This window comes from Patella vulgata, chromosome 2 (assembly GCF_932274485.2).
Source record: "Patella vulgata chromosome 2, xgPatVulg1.2, whole genome shotgun sequence".
NCBI lineage: Eukaryota > Metazoa > Mollusca > Gastropoda > Patellidae > Patella > Patella vulgata.
Genome location: NC_065880.2, coordinates 66,075,629 through 66,095,123, shown reverse-complemented (window position 1 = coordinate 66,095,123; position 19,495 = coordinate 66,075,629). Strand labels below are relative to the sequence as shown.

General features: G+C 37.0%; 1 protein-coding gene across 2 annotated transcripts in view; it reads right to left on the bottom strand.

The window, feature by feature from the left end:
- LOC126811161 (spondin-1) overlaps positions 1-19,495 on the bottom strand; it is a 247,248-nt gene that overhangs the window by 99,097 nt on the left and 128,656 nt on the right. For both annotated transcript variants that reach the window (XM_050536685.2, XM_050536686.2), the window contains exon 7: positions 15,435-15,585. In XM_050536685.2, the coding sequence (XP_050392642.1) occupies positions 15,435-15,585 (151 nt within the window). The remainder of the gene's footprint in view (positions 1-15,434; positions 15,586-19,495) is intronic.

The window sequence follows — 19,495 nt, the reverse complement described above, 5'->3', positions numbered from 1 at the left end:
GAGAGCGTAACGGCAGCGTGGGGCTTGCGCCATTAAGCGTGGCAAGAAATTGACATGCGCCCATTCCTATATAGACGTAAAAGCAGGCATGCGGCAAGGAGCTTCGTTTCAGCCTGGTGGCAACGTGGTTAAAGGTGGTGGGGGCGTGGCTGTAAGTGAAATACACGCTAAGAAGCCCTCGTGACATATATCAAGTTATCAACTGACTTCCAAGCTGAATGTGGAATGCTGTTGAGTTGGAAACGTAAAGTACAAATGTATGTTACCACTTACACAACAACGTGGCCGGCCACTTTGACATCATGGCCACCAGTTCTTTCAATGGTGATGGCAGAGATGGCATAAATGACTTGCACGTCGTAGTTTGAGTGGTGATATAGTTTGTTTTTCCAATGTGACAGCATTCCTTCGAACGACTCCTTCCACACGCAGCTCGGGGCCAGTTGATAATATAATCTATGCCACAAAGGTTTCTTATAGCAAGTATTACTATTTCATTTGCAGTCCTTGTTTTTATTTCTTTGTATACCGATTTATAATATATTTTTCTGTTCTACTTTTTAATTTATTAATTACCTTTTCAATAGTTTCACATTTTTAACCATCGTTAATTTTGTATCTATAACTAACAGACAACATAAACTGAAAGTCTCAATGAAGCCACCAAGTTTTAAAATCAGATTGGAGTCCAACTACTAAAACGCAATCAACCAAATAAATGTGCTATTTTCCTGGTACTGGCTTTCAGGAACATGCTACAAGCTTATACATATCAGAAATGGATTCAGAAAGCTTTTCAGTAATGTGTTTAGAAAATGTCCTGCCACAAAAGGTGGCGGCCATCTTAGAAATACGCTGAATGGACGAACATACCATCACTTCACGCAGTTGTAAATGGCAGAAATCGAACTGCTGTTGAAAACATATATTGCACAAAAACCTGACTACTTAATCAAAATCAGCACATCGTCCCATTTTCCCACCACAAATGGCAGCCATATTGAAAATATTCTAAATATGAGATCATTTTACACAGTTGTATATGGCAGAAATGGAATCTGCACCCCGAAAACGTATCCTGATACCGACGACTAGTTAGTCAATATTAGTGCATCGTCCCTTTTTCCCGCCAAAAATGGCCGTCATCTTGGAAATATGCAAATGGGTAAACTTGTGATCATTTTACACAGTTGTAACTGGCAGAAATGGAATCTATGCCCCTGAAATGAAATGGGGTTTAACGTCCAACTGTTCTGCTCCTATACTGGGCTAATGAAGACGGGCATACGCATACAGTTAGAGTGGTTCGTGCAAATAACAAAAATCAAATAAACGAACTATATTTGGGGCTTATTTTAACAAATATGATAAGACTTACCATTAAAATCATCATTCATTAACAATTAAACTATTGCTAAGTTGGATATTTGTGTGATTTGGCCATTTGATTGGGACTTTCTAATTATATGGAAAAGTTGATCACCCAAGTAGCGTTAAAGCGGTAGATTTTTTCACATCAAAGTTTCAAATTTTGTTCTGGAAACGCATTCTTATTTTCCGCAGTCGGCTTTTTTACGTAGTACATTTAACGATTGAATTTAACATTTGTACGCGTGCCAGCCCTTAGAGAGAGAGAGAGAGAGAGAGAGAGAGAGAGAGATGTCTGTATTTCGACCTGATTTTTTTAACGTTTACATGCAATAGACTATAGTTGAAACTTTCTAATAAGGGGTGAATTTCGTGGTTTACAAACGCAGTACGTAGAGAGTGCTTACCGTGCTCATATTGTAGATGTTAAATATCCTTTATGATAATCCTATTTTGTTTCAAATAATTATCACAAAAATAAAAATCATACACATCAAAATCAGAGGAGCACACGACATGCGCAAAGAAAAAAAGCCTTAAGCATTTTCAAATCGGTTGGCAGCAGTGGTCCAAATGTCTAGCATTGCATCCGGAATTCCGTATAAGAATCTACTTAGAAGTCAAAAACGCGATTCCTACACATTGTGCTCTAAACCGTGTTATAAATTATAGAATAAACCGTAAATCAATTGAACCCATTTCAAGGTGGAACTGCATGCTTTTTGATATGATTGGGCTATGTGTGGCGCCAGATAATCCAAAAATAGAAGTCGATACGTGACAATGCGTCTCGAAAAATTCTTTGATCTGTATATGACTGGAAAATTCTGTTATTAAAAACAACCGGCATGACAATGACTACATAATAAGTTGGGAGTTCTGCAATAGGGATCTTTTAGTGAAATGTTAGAGAAATTTAAGTTTAAATATATCCTTTGTGTTTGAATTACCACTTATGGTTGGTTGTGTCTTATTATGTATCAATCTTGAAATTTCTGTTTTATAGCTATTGTGTAAGACGCACAATTTACGCATCGTGTCGCGTTTTAATATTTTTAATAATTATCATAGGCGTACGAGCCAGGGGGCAAGCTAAATTTTCGGGCAGACGGGTAAAGTGAAAAAAAAAAATTATTTCATCTATTTGGCAAAATAAAAGTCCCGAAATCTAATAAAACACTAATTTTACGGGCTGGAATAGCACTAAAACGCACTTGAGGCCGTCAAGTGTTCCAAAAATTTTTTTTGGGTCCAGACAAGGTCAGCTCCGCTTCTTCGCCTCTCAAAGAAAACGGGCGCCGCTGTCTGTAAACCTGAAATTTTTTCGGGCATTTCTAGTTTTGCTTCCCTAACTGTCATCGATCCCTAATAAAACACTAATTTTACTTTTCTTTTAATTGAATACAACGAATTTGTACTGACTTGACTATGGATTAAAACATTTTGTCTAGAGCCATTCTTTGTGCGACATTTTTCTGGCATCGATTATTATTTGTGAATGCAACTGCAACAGTCTGATTGGATGGTTGGAATTCAGAATGGGATTTGGTTACAAAACCATTGGATACTTTTGGAGCTGCTTTCACGGGCTAGGATAGCAGAAAACGCATTTTCGGTGGTTAAATTTTCAAAATTTTCTCTGGGAGGCCCCCATAACCCGCGACGAATGATTGGTTGTTTGGAATTCGGGTCAGCCAGGTAGGCTATATTGGACCGAATTGAAGTTGCTGTATTCACAGGCTGGAATAACAGGAAAAAGCGTTTGCGGCAGTTTTTTTCCCAACGGTTGATCTTTTGATTGGAATTCGAGTCAGCCATTGTCATTAAGCTATATTAGACCACATTGAAGTTGCTTGTTCACGGGCTGAAATAGCAGGAAAACGTCAAATATTCCAAAATTTTCTTGGGGGGGGCGGGGGCGCATACAAGGTAAGCTCCGCTTCTTCGCCTCTCGAGGAAGACCGACACCGAAATTTTTTCGGGCATTTCGGGTTCTGCCCCCCTAACTGTCATCGAGCCCGTATGCCTATGATAATTATGAAACCGTCAATGCGCGTCTTTTTGGTTATATTCCAGTTCTACAAAAATGAGTTGTTACTGGATTTATAATAACTGAAACGTTTTGTAACCACCATGTTACAAATGGCAAATGCATAAGGATATACTAAACACGAATGGCATAGCAATAATGGCACATCCTCCTATTAAATTTGACACAAAACCGGAGGCCAAATTCGCAGCGCCCTAAAATGATTAGAATCCGAGTCTTGTGACCAGTACCGTAATTTTATTTTAATCATACACGTCTGGTTAAACGAGACTAGGGAAAATAATTTCGTTCAATTAATTTCCAGTCTCAAATTTTTTCTGCGTATTTAGAGCTAGCAACAATGTAACTTCTAAAGTAACTAAAGCGCCCACTAACAACAGAGTTTTACGGTTAAATAAAAGTAACTTTCACAGTCTTGCAGTGTCGGTATGTTGCCATGAGAGTGGATTTAAAAGATAGAAAAAGGGCGAAACTACATGAGTTGACTCTGAAACGAGAACCGTTACAATATATACGTCATTGGTTACAATCAACTAACTTAGAAATTAAATCGCCGAGTTTTAGCCAAAATTTTAATCTAGTTCTTAACTTCTTATTTTTAAAAGTCCAACGAGTAAAGAATAATTTTGTGATAATATTGCAACTTAATTTTTTACTTTCACCTTATTTATAATGTTATCGACATATCAACTGTGATTTGGCAATGTTTTAATATTGACAGGGGTCATGACTATATTTCAGTTTTTTTTCCATCACTTTATCAAGTTATGTCCAAGATGGCGACCTTATGTGGTGGGAAAATCGCACCATGTGCTGATTTCGATTAAGTAGTAGTGTTTGGTGTCAATATATATGTTTTCGGGGTCATAGATTCCATTCCTGACATTTACAACCTTGTAAAATGATCACATTTTTACATACTTAGCATATTTCCAAGATGGCGACCATTTTTGATGGGAAAATGGGCCGATGTGCAGATTTTGATTAAGTAGTAGTGTTTGGTGTCAATATATATGTTTTCAGGGTCTTTTACATGCACGCCAATATGTACAAGGGACCTCGTTTTTTTGTCCCATCCGAACGACTAGACAGCTGTCCTTGTCAGGCCCGACGCCTGGATGCACTTTCTCAGCCAATGCCGGGATCGAACACCCGACCTCCAGGCTAGCGAGCCAGCGTCTTACCCACTTAGCCACGTGATCCCCCATACTGACACCAAACACTACTACTTAATCAAAATCAGCACATGGTCCGATTTTCCTGCCAAAAATGGTCGCCATCTTGGAAAGAACTTCATAAAGTGATGGAAAAAAATCTGAAATATAGTCATGACCCCTGTCAATATTAAAACATTGCCAAATCACAGTTGATATGTCGATAACATTATAAATAAGGTGAAAATAAAAAATTAAGTTGCAATATTATCTCAAAATGGCTGCCCTCAGATAATGGCCTCCCATACTATGAAGAATTACTCAGAAAAAATGTCAACATTGTTTTTTTTGTCATTAAACATCAAAACCTACAAAATAAAGCTTATTCCACGATTTCTACCCGAAAAGCCGACGGATGGGAATTATGTAACAAACCGAATAGGACTACTAGTCCCTGCAAAGAACGAGCTATAGCATCTCAAACATTGGTTTTCATTAAATTCAATTTTCAGAGAGAGTTGGGTATCGGGCCAGTACCACCAAGATAGAATTAGCAGTAGAAACTTCAAACTCGGTGTGTAGGAAGAACCTGAGTGGTCCTACTAATGCCCAATATTTTGTCTGTCCAAATCAATAATTGTCCGAATAGCCGATCATCCAAATTTGGTTCCAAAATTGCCTATTTTTTGCTTATTTTTCTATTAAAAAATACTTTTCCAATTTTCCAGGTCGGTATCAACTGAATCAATCTAATATTTTGTGGAGATGTATCTGGGTACTAACCCATCTTACAGAAAGAATTTGGTCCAAATCCCTGACCCAAGAGTTATCACCTCTGGGGTCACAAAGAACAATGGTGAATTTAGCAAGTTTACATTTTTATCAAAAGGGTGATTACTTTCAATCATTTTCAGCATGTTTTCATGATACAAGAATGGCTGCGCATTCACTTTCAGTGCAAATGACCTCCTTTGACATTTGACCCCGAAAATGCCCAAACGGCAGACTGATTACCACTCAGCATCGTATTCTACGCAAAATTTTCCTCTAGAAAAGTTGGGTCTGGTTTTGTGCCCATTTGATGGACAGCCCCCCGCACTGGGCCTCCAGACTATATGCTTATGATCTAAATTAGTTAAGGTTTGAGTGGAGTGAAACTATACACTCTCCTTCAATTATTGTCCCAAAGCATCGACCAATCAAATTGCCTATCTCTTCCCAATTACAACTGACCAATCAAATTATGTATCTTCGCTTACTTAGACTTAGTGGAAAATGTTAATAATCTAACAGTCAAGACATTACCCTAATGAACAGTTACACCATGTTTGAACAGTCTCTCCCCTCCCTCTGTGACACTCTGGGTCACGGATCTCCAAAATGCGGGCTGTGACACTATTCTGGTCAAGGCCTTCAAAAAGAGTGATGTGACACTATGGTCACACTTATCTTGTGTCACAGCTTCCCCCTCGTCCCGAACTTCACGTTGTGTACTATTTCACTCAATGATCAACTAACTCTGGAACACTGTGTTGTTAAAACTACGTTTATATATCATTATAACATCGATAATACAAAGGTTATATACAGAAAACTACACACACAGTTATGACATTAAGTATAAGCTAAATATAAGTTCCCTATCACTTAGTGTGTATTCTGTTGTGAGAGTTACGCCCTTCTTTCTAAGTCTACATGGTGACTATCCCGGCCTCTAAACCAAAGTGGCTAGAGGTATATCTCTCTAGGAACACTGCATGTTGTCTCTATCCCAGACTCGAGCGGCAGTGGGTATGTCCTTCAAAAAAAACAGTATGTCTGAATCCCAGCCTAAGTCGAATCAGCTATACGTCTCTCTAGGAATGTCGTATGTTCTCCCTAGGGACACCAAATGATGCCTGATGCAAATTTAATCACGCTCTTTAATTTATATAAAGCCTTTAGATAATTCATCTATTAGGGCTGGACCATTACCATATTTGGGTAAGTGTTTTATTTGGGCATCCTTTTACCTCAACCTTTTGTTGTAAATTGGACTAATCTGTACTATACCAGATTTCTGCCCATAAACATAATAGAATGTCATTTTTTTTTAACAAAACGTGACAACCATAACCCACTTCCCAGAAATGGATGGTCGCAGGAACTGTCAGTTAGTCTAAGAAAGTTGTAGAATGATGCAAGATACCTAATTAGCCTAAATCTACCGGTCACCATTTGTTTAATGACTTCAATATATACTAAACAGAAAAAATAAATGTCAGTACGATTTCAAAATCAGAGAGGCACTTTAATCAAATCATTCTAGAAAAGAACTTATTAAATGGATCAAAATAATTTTTTGTGAACAGTATGTTGACACATTAGTGATTAATTCATCACAATTCCAAGACATTACGAGAAGGTTTAGAGTCTGTACACAGTAGAGTGGCCCACAGCCTCAATTATCTGTACTATATATAAACTGACCTGTTTTAACAGCATGTTGTCACGCGGATCAAAACTTCATTTATGAGAAAAGTGCTCTCATAGGCTCGCTCGTGCACCGTAGGCAGCAAACAGTCGCTCAAAATAGACATTCACGTGACAATATTCATTCACTTATTTATCAATGAAGCCATGTAAAAAATTATTCTTTACTCGTTGGACTTTTAAAAATAACTAGTTATGAACTAGATTAAAATTTTGGCAAAAACTCAGCGATTTAATTTCTAAGTTAGTTGATTGTAACCAATGACGTATATATTGTAACAGTTCTCGGTTCAGAGTCAACTCATGTAGTTTCGCCCTTTTTCTATCTTTTAAATCCACTCTCATGGCAACATACCGACACCGCAAGACTGTGAAAGTTACTTTTATTTAACCGTAAAACTCTGTTGTTAGTGGGCGCTTTAGTTACTTTAGAAGTTACATTGTTTCGCCTTTTTTCTATCTTTTAAATCCACTCTCGCAGCAACATACCGACACTGCATGACTGTGAAAGTTACTTTTATTTAACCGTAAAACTCTGTTGTTAGTTGGCGCTTTAGTTACTTTAGAAGTTACATTGTTGCTAGCTCTAAATACGCAGAAAAAAATTGAGACTGGAAATTAATTGAACGAAATTATTTTTAGTCTCGATTAAATTACGGTACTGGTCACAAGACTCGGATTCTAATCATTTTAGGGTGCTGCGAATTTGGCCTCCGGTTTTGTGTCAAATTTAATAGGAGGATGTGCCATTATGGCTATGCCATTATTCGTTTTTAGTATCCTTATGCTTTCGCAAGTAAAAACTGCATTTTCAATTTCTAACATGGTGGTTACAAAACGTTTCAGTTATTATAAATCCAGCAACAACTCATTTTTCTAGAACTTAAATATAACTAAAAAGACGTGCATTGACTGTTTCATAATTATTAAAAAAATGAAAACGCGACACTATAAGTAAATTGTGCATCTTACTTTCAAGAACAATAGCTATAAAACAGAAATTCCCAGATTGATACATAATATGACACAACCAACCATAAGTGGTAATTCAAACACAAAGGATATATTTAAACTTAAATTAATCTAACATTTCACTAAAAGATCTTTATTGTAGAACTTCCAATTTACTATGTAGTCATTTTCATGCCGGTTGTTTTAAATAACAGAATTTTCACATATCGACTTCTATTTTTATCTGGCGCCTTAAATAGCCCAACCATATGTGACCCCCCATAGCATACTGAGTCACAATGAGGAAATTTTGAAAATTGAGTTATTGTTATTTTCACATTCTCCAACTCATTACCTTCAATTTGAGGTATAGTTTGTTTGAATTGGGCAAAATTGACTGAGCTGTGTCCATTAGAAGCTACCCAACTCACAAAAGTAAGTGTTGAGAAAAAGCAAGTCAAAGATTTGGTATGTTCCAAAACAAAATCCCATAGCAACCAGGCCATTTATCTGCCGTTTTGTTGTTGAATATATCTTTCCATGGGTTTTCAGGGGTGCTGAAGACGAAAATCGTAGTAAAAATTTGATCCGACTATTTCCGCAATTTATTTGCTATTTTGTTGTTTAATATGTTTTTTATTAAGGATTTCAAGGGTGCTGACGACAAAAATCATAATAAATGCACTCCTTTCATAACGAAACATCGACAACACTTACGGCATAATATTCACATGATAGTGTTATACTGAAAAACAATCTATACATTAGTAGTCTGTTGTGTATATTATAACTTTGATGAGATTAACTCAATTAATCTCATCAATTAATTAGCACCTTAGTGCCAGCTAGTGGTCAGGAGATTAAGATTGTTGATTGGATAATCATCAAAGAAGCAGCCACAACGCGTGTTCATTTAACACGTGAATTAAAATAAGATTTTACGTGTACGTTAGGTCTATTATTATTTTCAGGTACCGTGACGTTATCAAAATATGAGTTTCTATAGAAATGTCAATTTCATAGTCAAGAAATGCTTACGATCCCTTTCGTGCATGGGCTTTGATGTAAATATCAACATTATTCAGAGGATACTCAATGGCAGACTCGAGAATCGTCGCATTTCGGCTCGTTGGTCGTTCTCATTTTTTTCAACCCATGGTGATAAGAGAATTTTAAACAATAATATCCCAGATGCATTCCTTACTTTGCCTGCCGTATGAAGAAGCGATAGTAAACGGAAATCAGCTATCAATAAAATTCTCTTCAAAAAGAAAATTATTGGCCATTTTGTTTATTTCCATTTAAGGTCTATAGATTATTTTTTAAAGATGACATGAGATATCAAATAATCACCACTTGGATTAATTATTCGGAGTAAATAATGAGTTGTCGACGGCTTTATCATTGACCAGTGACAGTTGATTAGTAATAGTATTACTCAATGACACACACCCGCTTGTCGATTAATTTACATCATCAGCCACGTGGTTTCGATTAACACTCAACGGCAATCTATATACGATCAGAATTAAATTTTTTTCTGCCACTTATCAGAGTGAATCGCATGAAGTTACCCAAAAACATTATCGCCAAAACTAAGTATTTATCAATAATGTCTTGCACGCGGTGTCTGGGCCAATCAGCAAACTAGTTGTGTAGACAGCATGGCAACAGGCGGAGTTTATTTATATTTTTGGGGTGGTTTTAAAACTCGATAGTATCCGTTCAAAATCAATTCATCGACAATATTTTGATCATATTCGTAAACTAGAGATGCTCCGCTTTTCAACGATGTCAATTATTATGCAAGAGAAATGACCGGTCGTCCCACTGCGAGGGAAGAAAAATAACTAATTTCACAGAGAATTTTAAGAAATAGGACAGATTTAAGAATACGGTACTCTTACAAAACGTTCAAATACAGGTGTTTTAAAATGGTTTATTGCTATTTTGATCTTTTGTGTCAATAGATAGTATATTTATAGACTCATTTTTGTGAAAATCTCAATTTCGATCAAAATCAATATTTTCACTTATTTTGTCTTTATCTCATTATTGATTCGCTCGCATTCCGACTCATTTAGCTGCGGCCGGTCACATATCAAAAAGCATGCAGTTCCACCTTGAAATGGGTTCAATTGATTTACAGTTTATTCTATAATTTATAACACAGTTTAGACACAATGTGTAGGTGTTGCATTTTTAACTTCTAAGTAGATTCTTATACAGAATTCCGGATGCAATGATAGACATTTGGACCACTGCTGCCGAACCGATTTGAAAATGCTTTCGTGTGTTCTATTTTTGATGCGTATGATAATTATTTGAAACAAAATAGGATTATCATAAAGGATATTTAACATCTACAATATGAGTACGACAAGCACTCCCTGCATATTGCGTTTGTAAACCACGAAATTCCCCTTATTAGAAAGTTTTAACTATAGTCTATTGCATATAAACCAGTGATGGGATTTTGCCCATATATTTCCAAACGCCCAAAATTGTCCGACCGGGAATATGCCCAATCGGACATCAAGACATGGTGAATAATATTCAGAATTCCGAAATTAATATAGTTTACTGAGTGTATAACTACCACTCAACCCGATTATCGTCGATAATACGCTGGGTTTATTAGGTAATGAAGTGATCAACGTATTTATCGTGTTATACCGTCTATAGTATAAACCTACCTTGATTAACTACTTAATCTGCCTTGATTGACTGACTTAATCCTTTGTCGGACAATTCATCAATCTAATCTTAAACAGAAGTCATTGCTTTCCTTTTGTCGGACTATTCATCAATTCAATAAGAATGATTATAATTTTAATCCACCTGTTTACCTAGTGGTTTCTCAATTGTCTGGCATCTTAATTGCATTGATTTGAGCCGACAGCATCTATTACTATAATAAACTAATCATAGATGTCACATATCGTAAGAGTAAATAACACCCTAAATCAATGGACAGTCATTTTGTCTACGATATCTTTTACGTCTTTTAAGAATCCATATAGAAATTCTCATCCACAGTGGCACTTTCCCTTGATCTCGAGCGCGACACGAATATTGCTTAACATAATATTACTGGGCAGTGCTTACTCTGAAGCAGTGTGATGCGAGTCACGTATGCTATTGGTCTCTATTATCCAGAAAAATATTCTACGAATATGTTGAAGACTAGGAGTTTCTGGGTTACCGAGACTTGTACGCCGTACGCTGAAGTTGGAGTTGGTTGATGCTATACCGCACCCAGCAAAATAACAAAAAGGGGAGGAGCTACCAATAGCTATATGAGCAGAAATTCTAACGTATTTGTAGGCGGGAATTAAGAAGCATGTCAATCATTCTGCTGTGTTGGCTATGATGCCTGTCACTCTGTCGTGACTATGAAAGAGTGTTATTCGCTGAAGTTAGCTATGCCTGTTTACAAGTGATTTAACTATTTCGGAAGTTCTGCATTCATTTGCTGCCGTATAAATGAAGACACGTAATTCTAAAGGAATATTATGGTTGTGAATTTGATGCCGAAGCAGGATCGGCAAGCTTTCATTCAGCATATTACGAAAATGCTTAATTTTGTACGACATTTACTGACATAAATTTGAATGCCGTACGGGAATTAATTTAAGTGTGAAAAATAGCGAGGTCACCAATTTTTATTACGTACGGGATTTGAATATTTTGTTGACATGTGATTTTTAATTGTGGTATGAATTGAATACTGTACGGGAATTAAATATGAAAAATAGCGAGGTTCACCTATTTTTATTCCGTACGGGATTTTAATATTTTGACATGTGACTTTTAATTGTGGTACGAATTCGTCTGCTTAAATAATGATAAGAGTTATGCCCCTTTATTTTCGGTAAAATGTCCGACAAGAAAAATGTTGAAATCCCATCACTGATATAAACGTTAAAAAAAAATCAGCTCAAGGTAACTGATAAATACAGACAACCTCTCTCTCTAACTAAGGGTTGCGCACGCGTACAAATGTTAAATTCAATTGTTAATTGTACGTACGTAAAGAAACGAAGAATCCTGACTGCGGAAATTAAGAATTCGTTTTTCAGAGCAAAATTTGAAACTTTGATGTGACCAAGAAACATAACTCTTTTAGATGAAAAAATCTACCACTGTAACGCTACTTGGGCGATCAACTTTTCCATATATTAGAAAGTCCCATTCAAATGGTTAAATCACACAAATATCCAACTTAGCAATAGTTTAATTGTTCATGAATGATGATATAAATGGTAAGTCTTATCATATTTGTTAAAATAAGACCCAAACTAAGCTCGTTTATTTATTTTTTGTTCTGTGCATGAATCCCTCTATACACAGTCTATGCATCAGTATCTGGTGTGTCCACCGCGAGTGTAGCATCTGTACATGGAGTGGACCAGACGACTGATGAACGCCATTGGCACCTGGAACCACACTCTCAGAAAAGCCTGGTGCAATCCATCAGCTGTGTTTGGTCTCGGTATGACATTATTAAGTCTCCTCTGAATTTCATCCCAAAGATTTTCAATCGGGTTTAAGTCTGGACTAAGGGCTGGCCAGTGCATATCGTTGACACCGTGTAGAAAGTCCTGAGTAACTCTGGCGGTGTGGGCATGGGCGATGTCATGCTGGAAACGCTGTTTTGATGACGTGCGAATTTCATCCCAAAGATGTTCAGTTGGGTTTAAGTCCGGACTAAGGGCTGGCCAGTGCATAACGTTGACACCGTTCTGCTGTAGAAAGTCCCGAGTAACTCTGGCGGTGTGGGCACAGGTGTTGTCATGCTGGAAAACGTTGTTTTGATGACGTGCAAAATGTGATTTGATGTGAGGTCTTAGAGCTTGATCGATGTAGCGCACAGCTGTGATGCCGTGGCCTCTCCCTGGACCAAGATTTTGGAACATCACAGGACCCACTCTCTGGTTCAAGCCGATTCCACCCCATACCATTGTGCTTGGACCTCCCCATGAGTCTTGTTTCATGACACATTGGTCAGAATAACGCTGGCCACGTAGACGCCATATTCTCGTCTTGCCATCTGCAGTTGTGAGCAATACCGACTCTCATCTGTGAACAGAACAGTTCTCCATTGCCTGTGTCGCCAGTTCTGGTGTTGCTGGGCAAACTGTCAACTTTCATATCGATGGTTAGGTTAGGTTAGGGGTGAGGATCGGTCCACGGTAAGGTCTATGGCAATGGATGTTCTCTCTGGTGAGACTTCGGCACACTGCATCAGTACTGATGGGTCTTTCGTGTGTTTCCATTGTCTCAGATGCCTGTGTAAAAGGATTCTGCACGTGCTGTCGCACAGCTTGCGGTCTTGTCGCCTTGTAAACCTTGGTCTACCAGTTCGGGGCGATCATCAGTGGCATGCTGCTGACGTTGTAGTGTGAATGATTCAACCAGGTATGGAGTGCATTTTATAGGGCTGGTCCCGGTGAACAGCACATCCAGCATGAGTTACTTGAAAATCATGGAGAACACATTACCATCTCAGAAGTCAGGTTGCGTTTTTGAGAACATTTCCTGGGTTCAGTTTTATGTTTTGGAAGGAGCCTTATTGCTCAAGTAAAGTTAGAGATGTGGTCACAAATATACAATAAAAACATTTGGCAAGTTTTATTCAATGCGTCTATTCAGAGTAACATACCAACCTGACGTTTCTTTTGCTGCTTAGTATATTAAACAGAGCACCTTTCATAGAACTAAAATGACCGCTATCTTAAAGTATATTGCACTTTCACCACAAGATTGTCATTCTTCTTCTCAAGAAGATACATATCATTAGAAGGAACTGTTGATGATGTTGATAAAAACATAAAAAATTGGAGAGAGACAGAGTATACTATGTATCTTGTAGCAGCATGGGTCTTCTGTCAGACATGGAGAATGGCCCATTGCTTCCGGTCGCCACATCCTACGTATGACCCATGTATCTTTTCTTACTACATATTTTAGTAGCCTTGTGATCGTCTAGAAGTTGTCTCTAGCTGTCTTTGCTTCTGCTTCACGTTTTGTATTTACTTCTTACTGTTTTCTCAGTTAAGACGTTTGTCTTATCAGGAATAACAATGCAACAGTTCGCTTTTAAATTTTATATATCATAGCTGGATACATAGATACAAGCATAGTATAGATTACAATCCTAAAGTCAATCTCTTAAACCTCATCCAGCCAGCCCAACGCGATGAGTGAGTCTGCTGATAGAAATTGCTACACCTTTTCCCTTCTGGAATCAAACTGCTGTCTAGTGATTGCTCACAAATATGATAGTTTTGTAGCTTGGGTTTTGACATTTAATTATCCAATTGGTCAAATATGATGTAAATAATCAAAGAGATTGGTCAATTGAACCAAATGACGTTGAAACCCACCCTTATATGGTTCAACAGGGCTTGCCACGAGACGCGTGTAATTACTCGCGCGCACGCTACGCTCGCGTAAAACCAAATTTACGTGAGTGATTAAGTACTCGCGCAAATATAAAAAATAATTTAATCAGAAATAATTGAATATCGTAATATAAAAAGCCGTAAACAATTTGTATGCCTTCATATTGATGCACTATTGCCCACGCGCCGTGTCTTTCCAGTTCCAACTGTTGTTACTAAAAATACTTTGAGACGCGTACTGCCAGGCGGTTTTTAAGCGGATGTCCTTTGCCGTGTCTGGATAATCAAACATTGAGCGGATGTTGTCGTTTCTATTAATAGCAATTCTTTCGATCCCGCATCTTTTCTACAAATTGATGGGATTGAAATTGTTTTGCCTGTTCTTTTACCTTTCTAAGCTTTACCCGAATCCCCTCAGCACGCCAACGATGGCAAAGGGAAACCCAGTTTCCCTTGCAACGTTATTGTCATGGGAAGACGATTTACAGATAATATTACTGCCAAGGAAATAAAAGAGTATGCATTGCCTTTGTGTGTGAAATAGCTTTATTCAACGTCCGCTTCCACCGAAGTGACAAGAGCATTGCCATTAGGCACATGCAATTTAAATGGCTGCTCACGCACATCATTCTGCGTGAGTAAATACATGTACTCGCCTCACTCGGCAAGTCTATATTTGCGTGAGTAGTCATCTACTCGCCTCCAATTTGCTCGTGGCAAGCCCTGGTTCAATGGAAATTTACTGGAGAAACTTCCCATGAGATATTTGTTATCAACCTAGAATTGAATATTGTAGTTCTGACAGACTAACATATTTTATTTGCAGCAGCAATATGTTATCAAGTTTTAAAACAAGTCTTAAAATCCATTTGTTTAACAGAGCAACTTAATTCCTAACGAAGAAAGTATCAAGAAAAACAATGTAATTCTTGGTAGATAAGATGGCTGATTTTTTAAGGTTCTTGATCAGCTAAAAAGAAACAAAACATTCCAAGAGAGTATCTGAGATAAGAAACTCGGAAGTTAACTTACCGACGCACCAATCGGGACTTGGACCAAACATAGTTAATAAAGAAAGTAGATGCTGTTTTTTACTAACTGTAAAGACAGCATGTGCTGATCTTTTAATATTCCTAATACCATACAAAGATTTGGTTTTAACAACAGTTCGTATCTTTTTACTCTGTAATAGAAAAAAATGCAATTAAATCAAATACAATTATATATCCACATGCACATAGCACGAAACACATCACTCTGGAACAGAATATAGAAGAACGCTGAATATCGATAGAGTGTCGACAATAAGGAGCCATAATCTATAAAGTTATAGTCAGATACATGCCAATATTGAAAGGAGATAAGCCTATACTTCAAGTTTCGTCAAAATAGGATAACAAGCTGTTGCCATGCAAGATACATCCATATCTTGCAACAGAACAAGCTAAAAAGAAGATAGATTGCCAGGCAACGAACATACACCCACAGCAGCTAAATCGTCCGGGCAGTCAACAAGAGTTGTCGCATATTTTTACTTTATTCGGTAATGAAACATTTATAATACATTAAAATCTGATTAAGAGTAACAACTCATTAAGTAATTATCAGAAAACCATTAGAATTTTTTTTGTTTTTATAAACTTCTGCCCCATGCTAACGTGTAGTATACGAAAAACTTTTAACATAATGGATTTAGCTGTTCAAGTCATAAAAATTCATTGAAAATTAATATACTTGTTCGTCTCAAAACCATAAACTCTGTGTATCAATCTGAAGTCAATCGGGTGATGACTTTAGCCTCTAGAGCCTCACAAGATTTTTCAAAGTGATCAAGGGCCATAAATTTTGCAGTAATTATCGGAAATCGTTGAAAATCAATATGATTCTTCATCTCAAAACCATTAACTCTGTGTATCAATCTGAAGTCAATCAGATATTAACTTTGACCTCTAGAGATTCCACAAGATTTTTTGAAGTGATCAAGGGCCATAACTCTGGCAGTAATTATCGGAAATCGCTGAAAATCAATAGGCTTCTTCATCTCAAGACATTAAACACTGTGTATAATTATAAAATCAATCGGATTTTAACTTTAGCCTCTAGAGCGTCCACAAGGTTTTTCAAAGTGATCAAGGACCATAACTCTGGCAGTAATAATCAGAAATCGCTGAAAATCAATAGGCATCTTTGTCTCATGACCTTAACCCTTCCTGAGCTAATCCCGATGATTGTCGGGATAATTTTATAGTCTGTCAGACAGTGATGGGATTTCAAAATTTTACTTGTCGGACATTTTAACGAAAATAAAGGAGCATAACTCTTATCGTTATTTAAGCAGACGAATTCGTACCACAATTAAAAGTCACATGTCAAAATATTCAAATCCCGTACGTAATAAAAATAGGTGAACCTCGCTATTTTTCATATTTAATTCCTGTACAGTATTCAATTCATACCACAATTAAAAATCACATGTCAACAAAATATTCAAATCCCGTACGTAATAAAAATTGGTGACCTCGCTATTTTTCACACTTAATTCCCGTACGGCATTCAAATTTATGTCAGTAAATGTCCTACAAAATTAAGCATTTTCGTGATATGTTGAATGAAAGCTTGCCGATCCTGCCTCGGCATCAAATTTACAACCATAATATTCCTTTAGAATTACGGGTCTTCGTTTATACGGCAGCAAATGAATGCAGAACTTCCGAAATAGTTAAATCACTTGTAAACAGGCATAGCTAACTTCAGCGAATAACACTCTTTCATAGTCACGACAGAGTGACAGGCATCATAGCCAACACAGCAGAATGATTGACATGCTTCTTAATTCCCGCCTACAAATACGTTAGAATTTCTGCTCATATAGCTATTGGTAGCCCCTTCCCTTTTTGTTATTTTGCTGGGTGCGTACTAGTCACGGTCACCCAGAAACTCCTAGTCTTCAACATATTCGCAGAATATTTTTCTGGATAATAGAGACTAATAGCCTACGTGACTCATCACACGGCTTCATAGTAAGCACTGCCTAATAATATGTTAAGCAATATTCGTGCCGCGCTCGAGATCAAGGGAAAGTGCCACCGTGGATGAGAATTTCTATATGGATTCTTAAAAGACGTAAAAGATATCGTAGACAAAATGACTGTCCATTGATTTAGGGTGTTATTTACTCTTACGATATGTGACATCTATGATTAGTTTATTATAGATGATGTCGGCTCACATCAATGCGATTAAGATGCCCAACAAATGAGGTGGATTAAAATTATAATCATTCTTATTGAATTGATGAATAGTCCGACAAAAGAAAAGCAATGACTTCTGTTTAAGATTAGATTGATGAATTGTCCGACAAAGGATTAAGTCAGTCAATCAAGGCAGATTAAGTAGTTAAATCAAGGTAGGTTTATACTATAGACGGTATAACACGATAAATACGTTGATCACTTAATTACCTAATAAACCCAGCGTATTATCGACGATAATCGGGTTGAGTGGTAGTTATACACTCAGTAAACTATATTAATTTCGGAATTTTGAATATTATTCTCCATGTCTTGATGTCCGATTGGGCATATTCCCGGTCGGACAATTTTGGGCGTTTGGAAAAAAGATTCGGACGTCACATCTATATTGGATTCGGGTAAAGACACAAAAAAGGAAGACTTCTCCTGAGGAAATTATTCGTCTGCTTTTATACAGTCGCGTACGTAGATCGCTGCCAATATAGACGTATATGATATGGTCAAATTGGTTACCATGGCAACCCTAATGTGAATATTTCGGTATATATTATTTATATTTTCCAAATATTTCATTTATTTTTATTTTATTGTTAATAAAAACTTGTTACTGATGATTTTTATATTTGTGTTGTCTACCGCAAAATTGTCAATACTGCTCATTTACATTTTATTATTTTTAGAAAAACCCCATTATTATCACAATTTAGTGACTTTTCCCCAAAAGCCTATACTATTCTTACAAAAGAGATATCTATCATGTTATATAGCTTTATTCCTGACCATCTTGGATTTTTTAATGACAAGAAAATATCCAATACATGTATTTCATTTATGACAATAATATGGCAGCCATTTTGAAACCCACTGGTAACCATGGTAGCCATAAAATCTAAACTAAAAATATGCAAAAATCTCAAGTCATATATAATGGATATACATCGGCAATTTTACAGTTGTAGTCGCATTCATATTCAAGGTATGCATGGTTTTTCACAACAGGATCTAAAGCTTGATTTCTACTCAATATTTGCATAGCCCTCTATGGGTATGAAGTGGTTAGCTCAGGAAGGGTTAAACACTGTGCATAAATTTAAAGTCAATCGGATATTAACTTTAGCCTTTAGAGCGTCCACAAGATTTTTCAAAGTGATCAAGGGCCATAACTCTGGCAGTAATTATCAGAAATCACTGACAATCAATAGGATTCTTCGTCTCATGACCTTAAACACTGTGTATATATTTAAAGTCAATCAGATATTAACTTTAGCCTCTAGAGCGTCCACAAGATTTTTTGAATTGATCAAGGGCCATAATTCTGGTAGTAATTATTGGAAATCGCTGAAAATCAATAGGATTTTTTGTCTCATGACCTTAAACACTGTGTATAAATTTAAAGTCAATTGGATATTTAATTTAGCCTCTAGAGCGTCCACAACCAATTGTGGACACTGGACCAACAGACGGATGGACGAGGGCGACGACAATATACGACCACATTTCAATGTGGGTGTGTACAATCAGGGGCCATAATCCAGGAAGTTAGGGTCCGATATCCGTGAATATGTACAGAAACAGAGATTTTCGGGATATAAACACATGTTTTAAGTTTCATCAAAATTGGATAAAACTTGTGACCTCTAGAGAGGATCAATAACCTTGGTGTTACTGCAGCAAAACACATTGCATTATGTATAAGGATAGTTAATTAGTTGTCTGAGGCCATTAGTTAAGTCGTGGTCTTATTTCCGGTTACGGCGGCAACGTAAACATGTGCTTGTTAAAGAGTTAGAGCAGAAACTAATTGCTGATAGTTCTGTAACCGTTTCTCGGCTCAGTTCATGC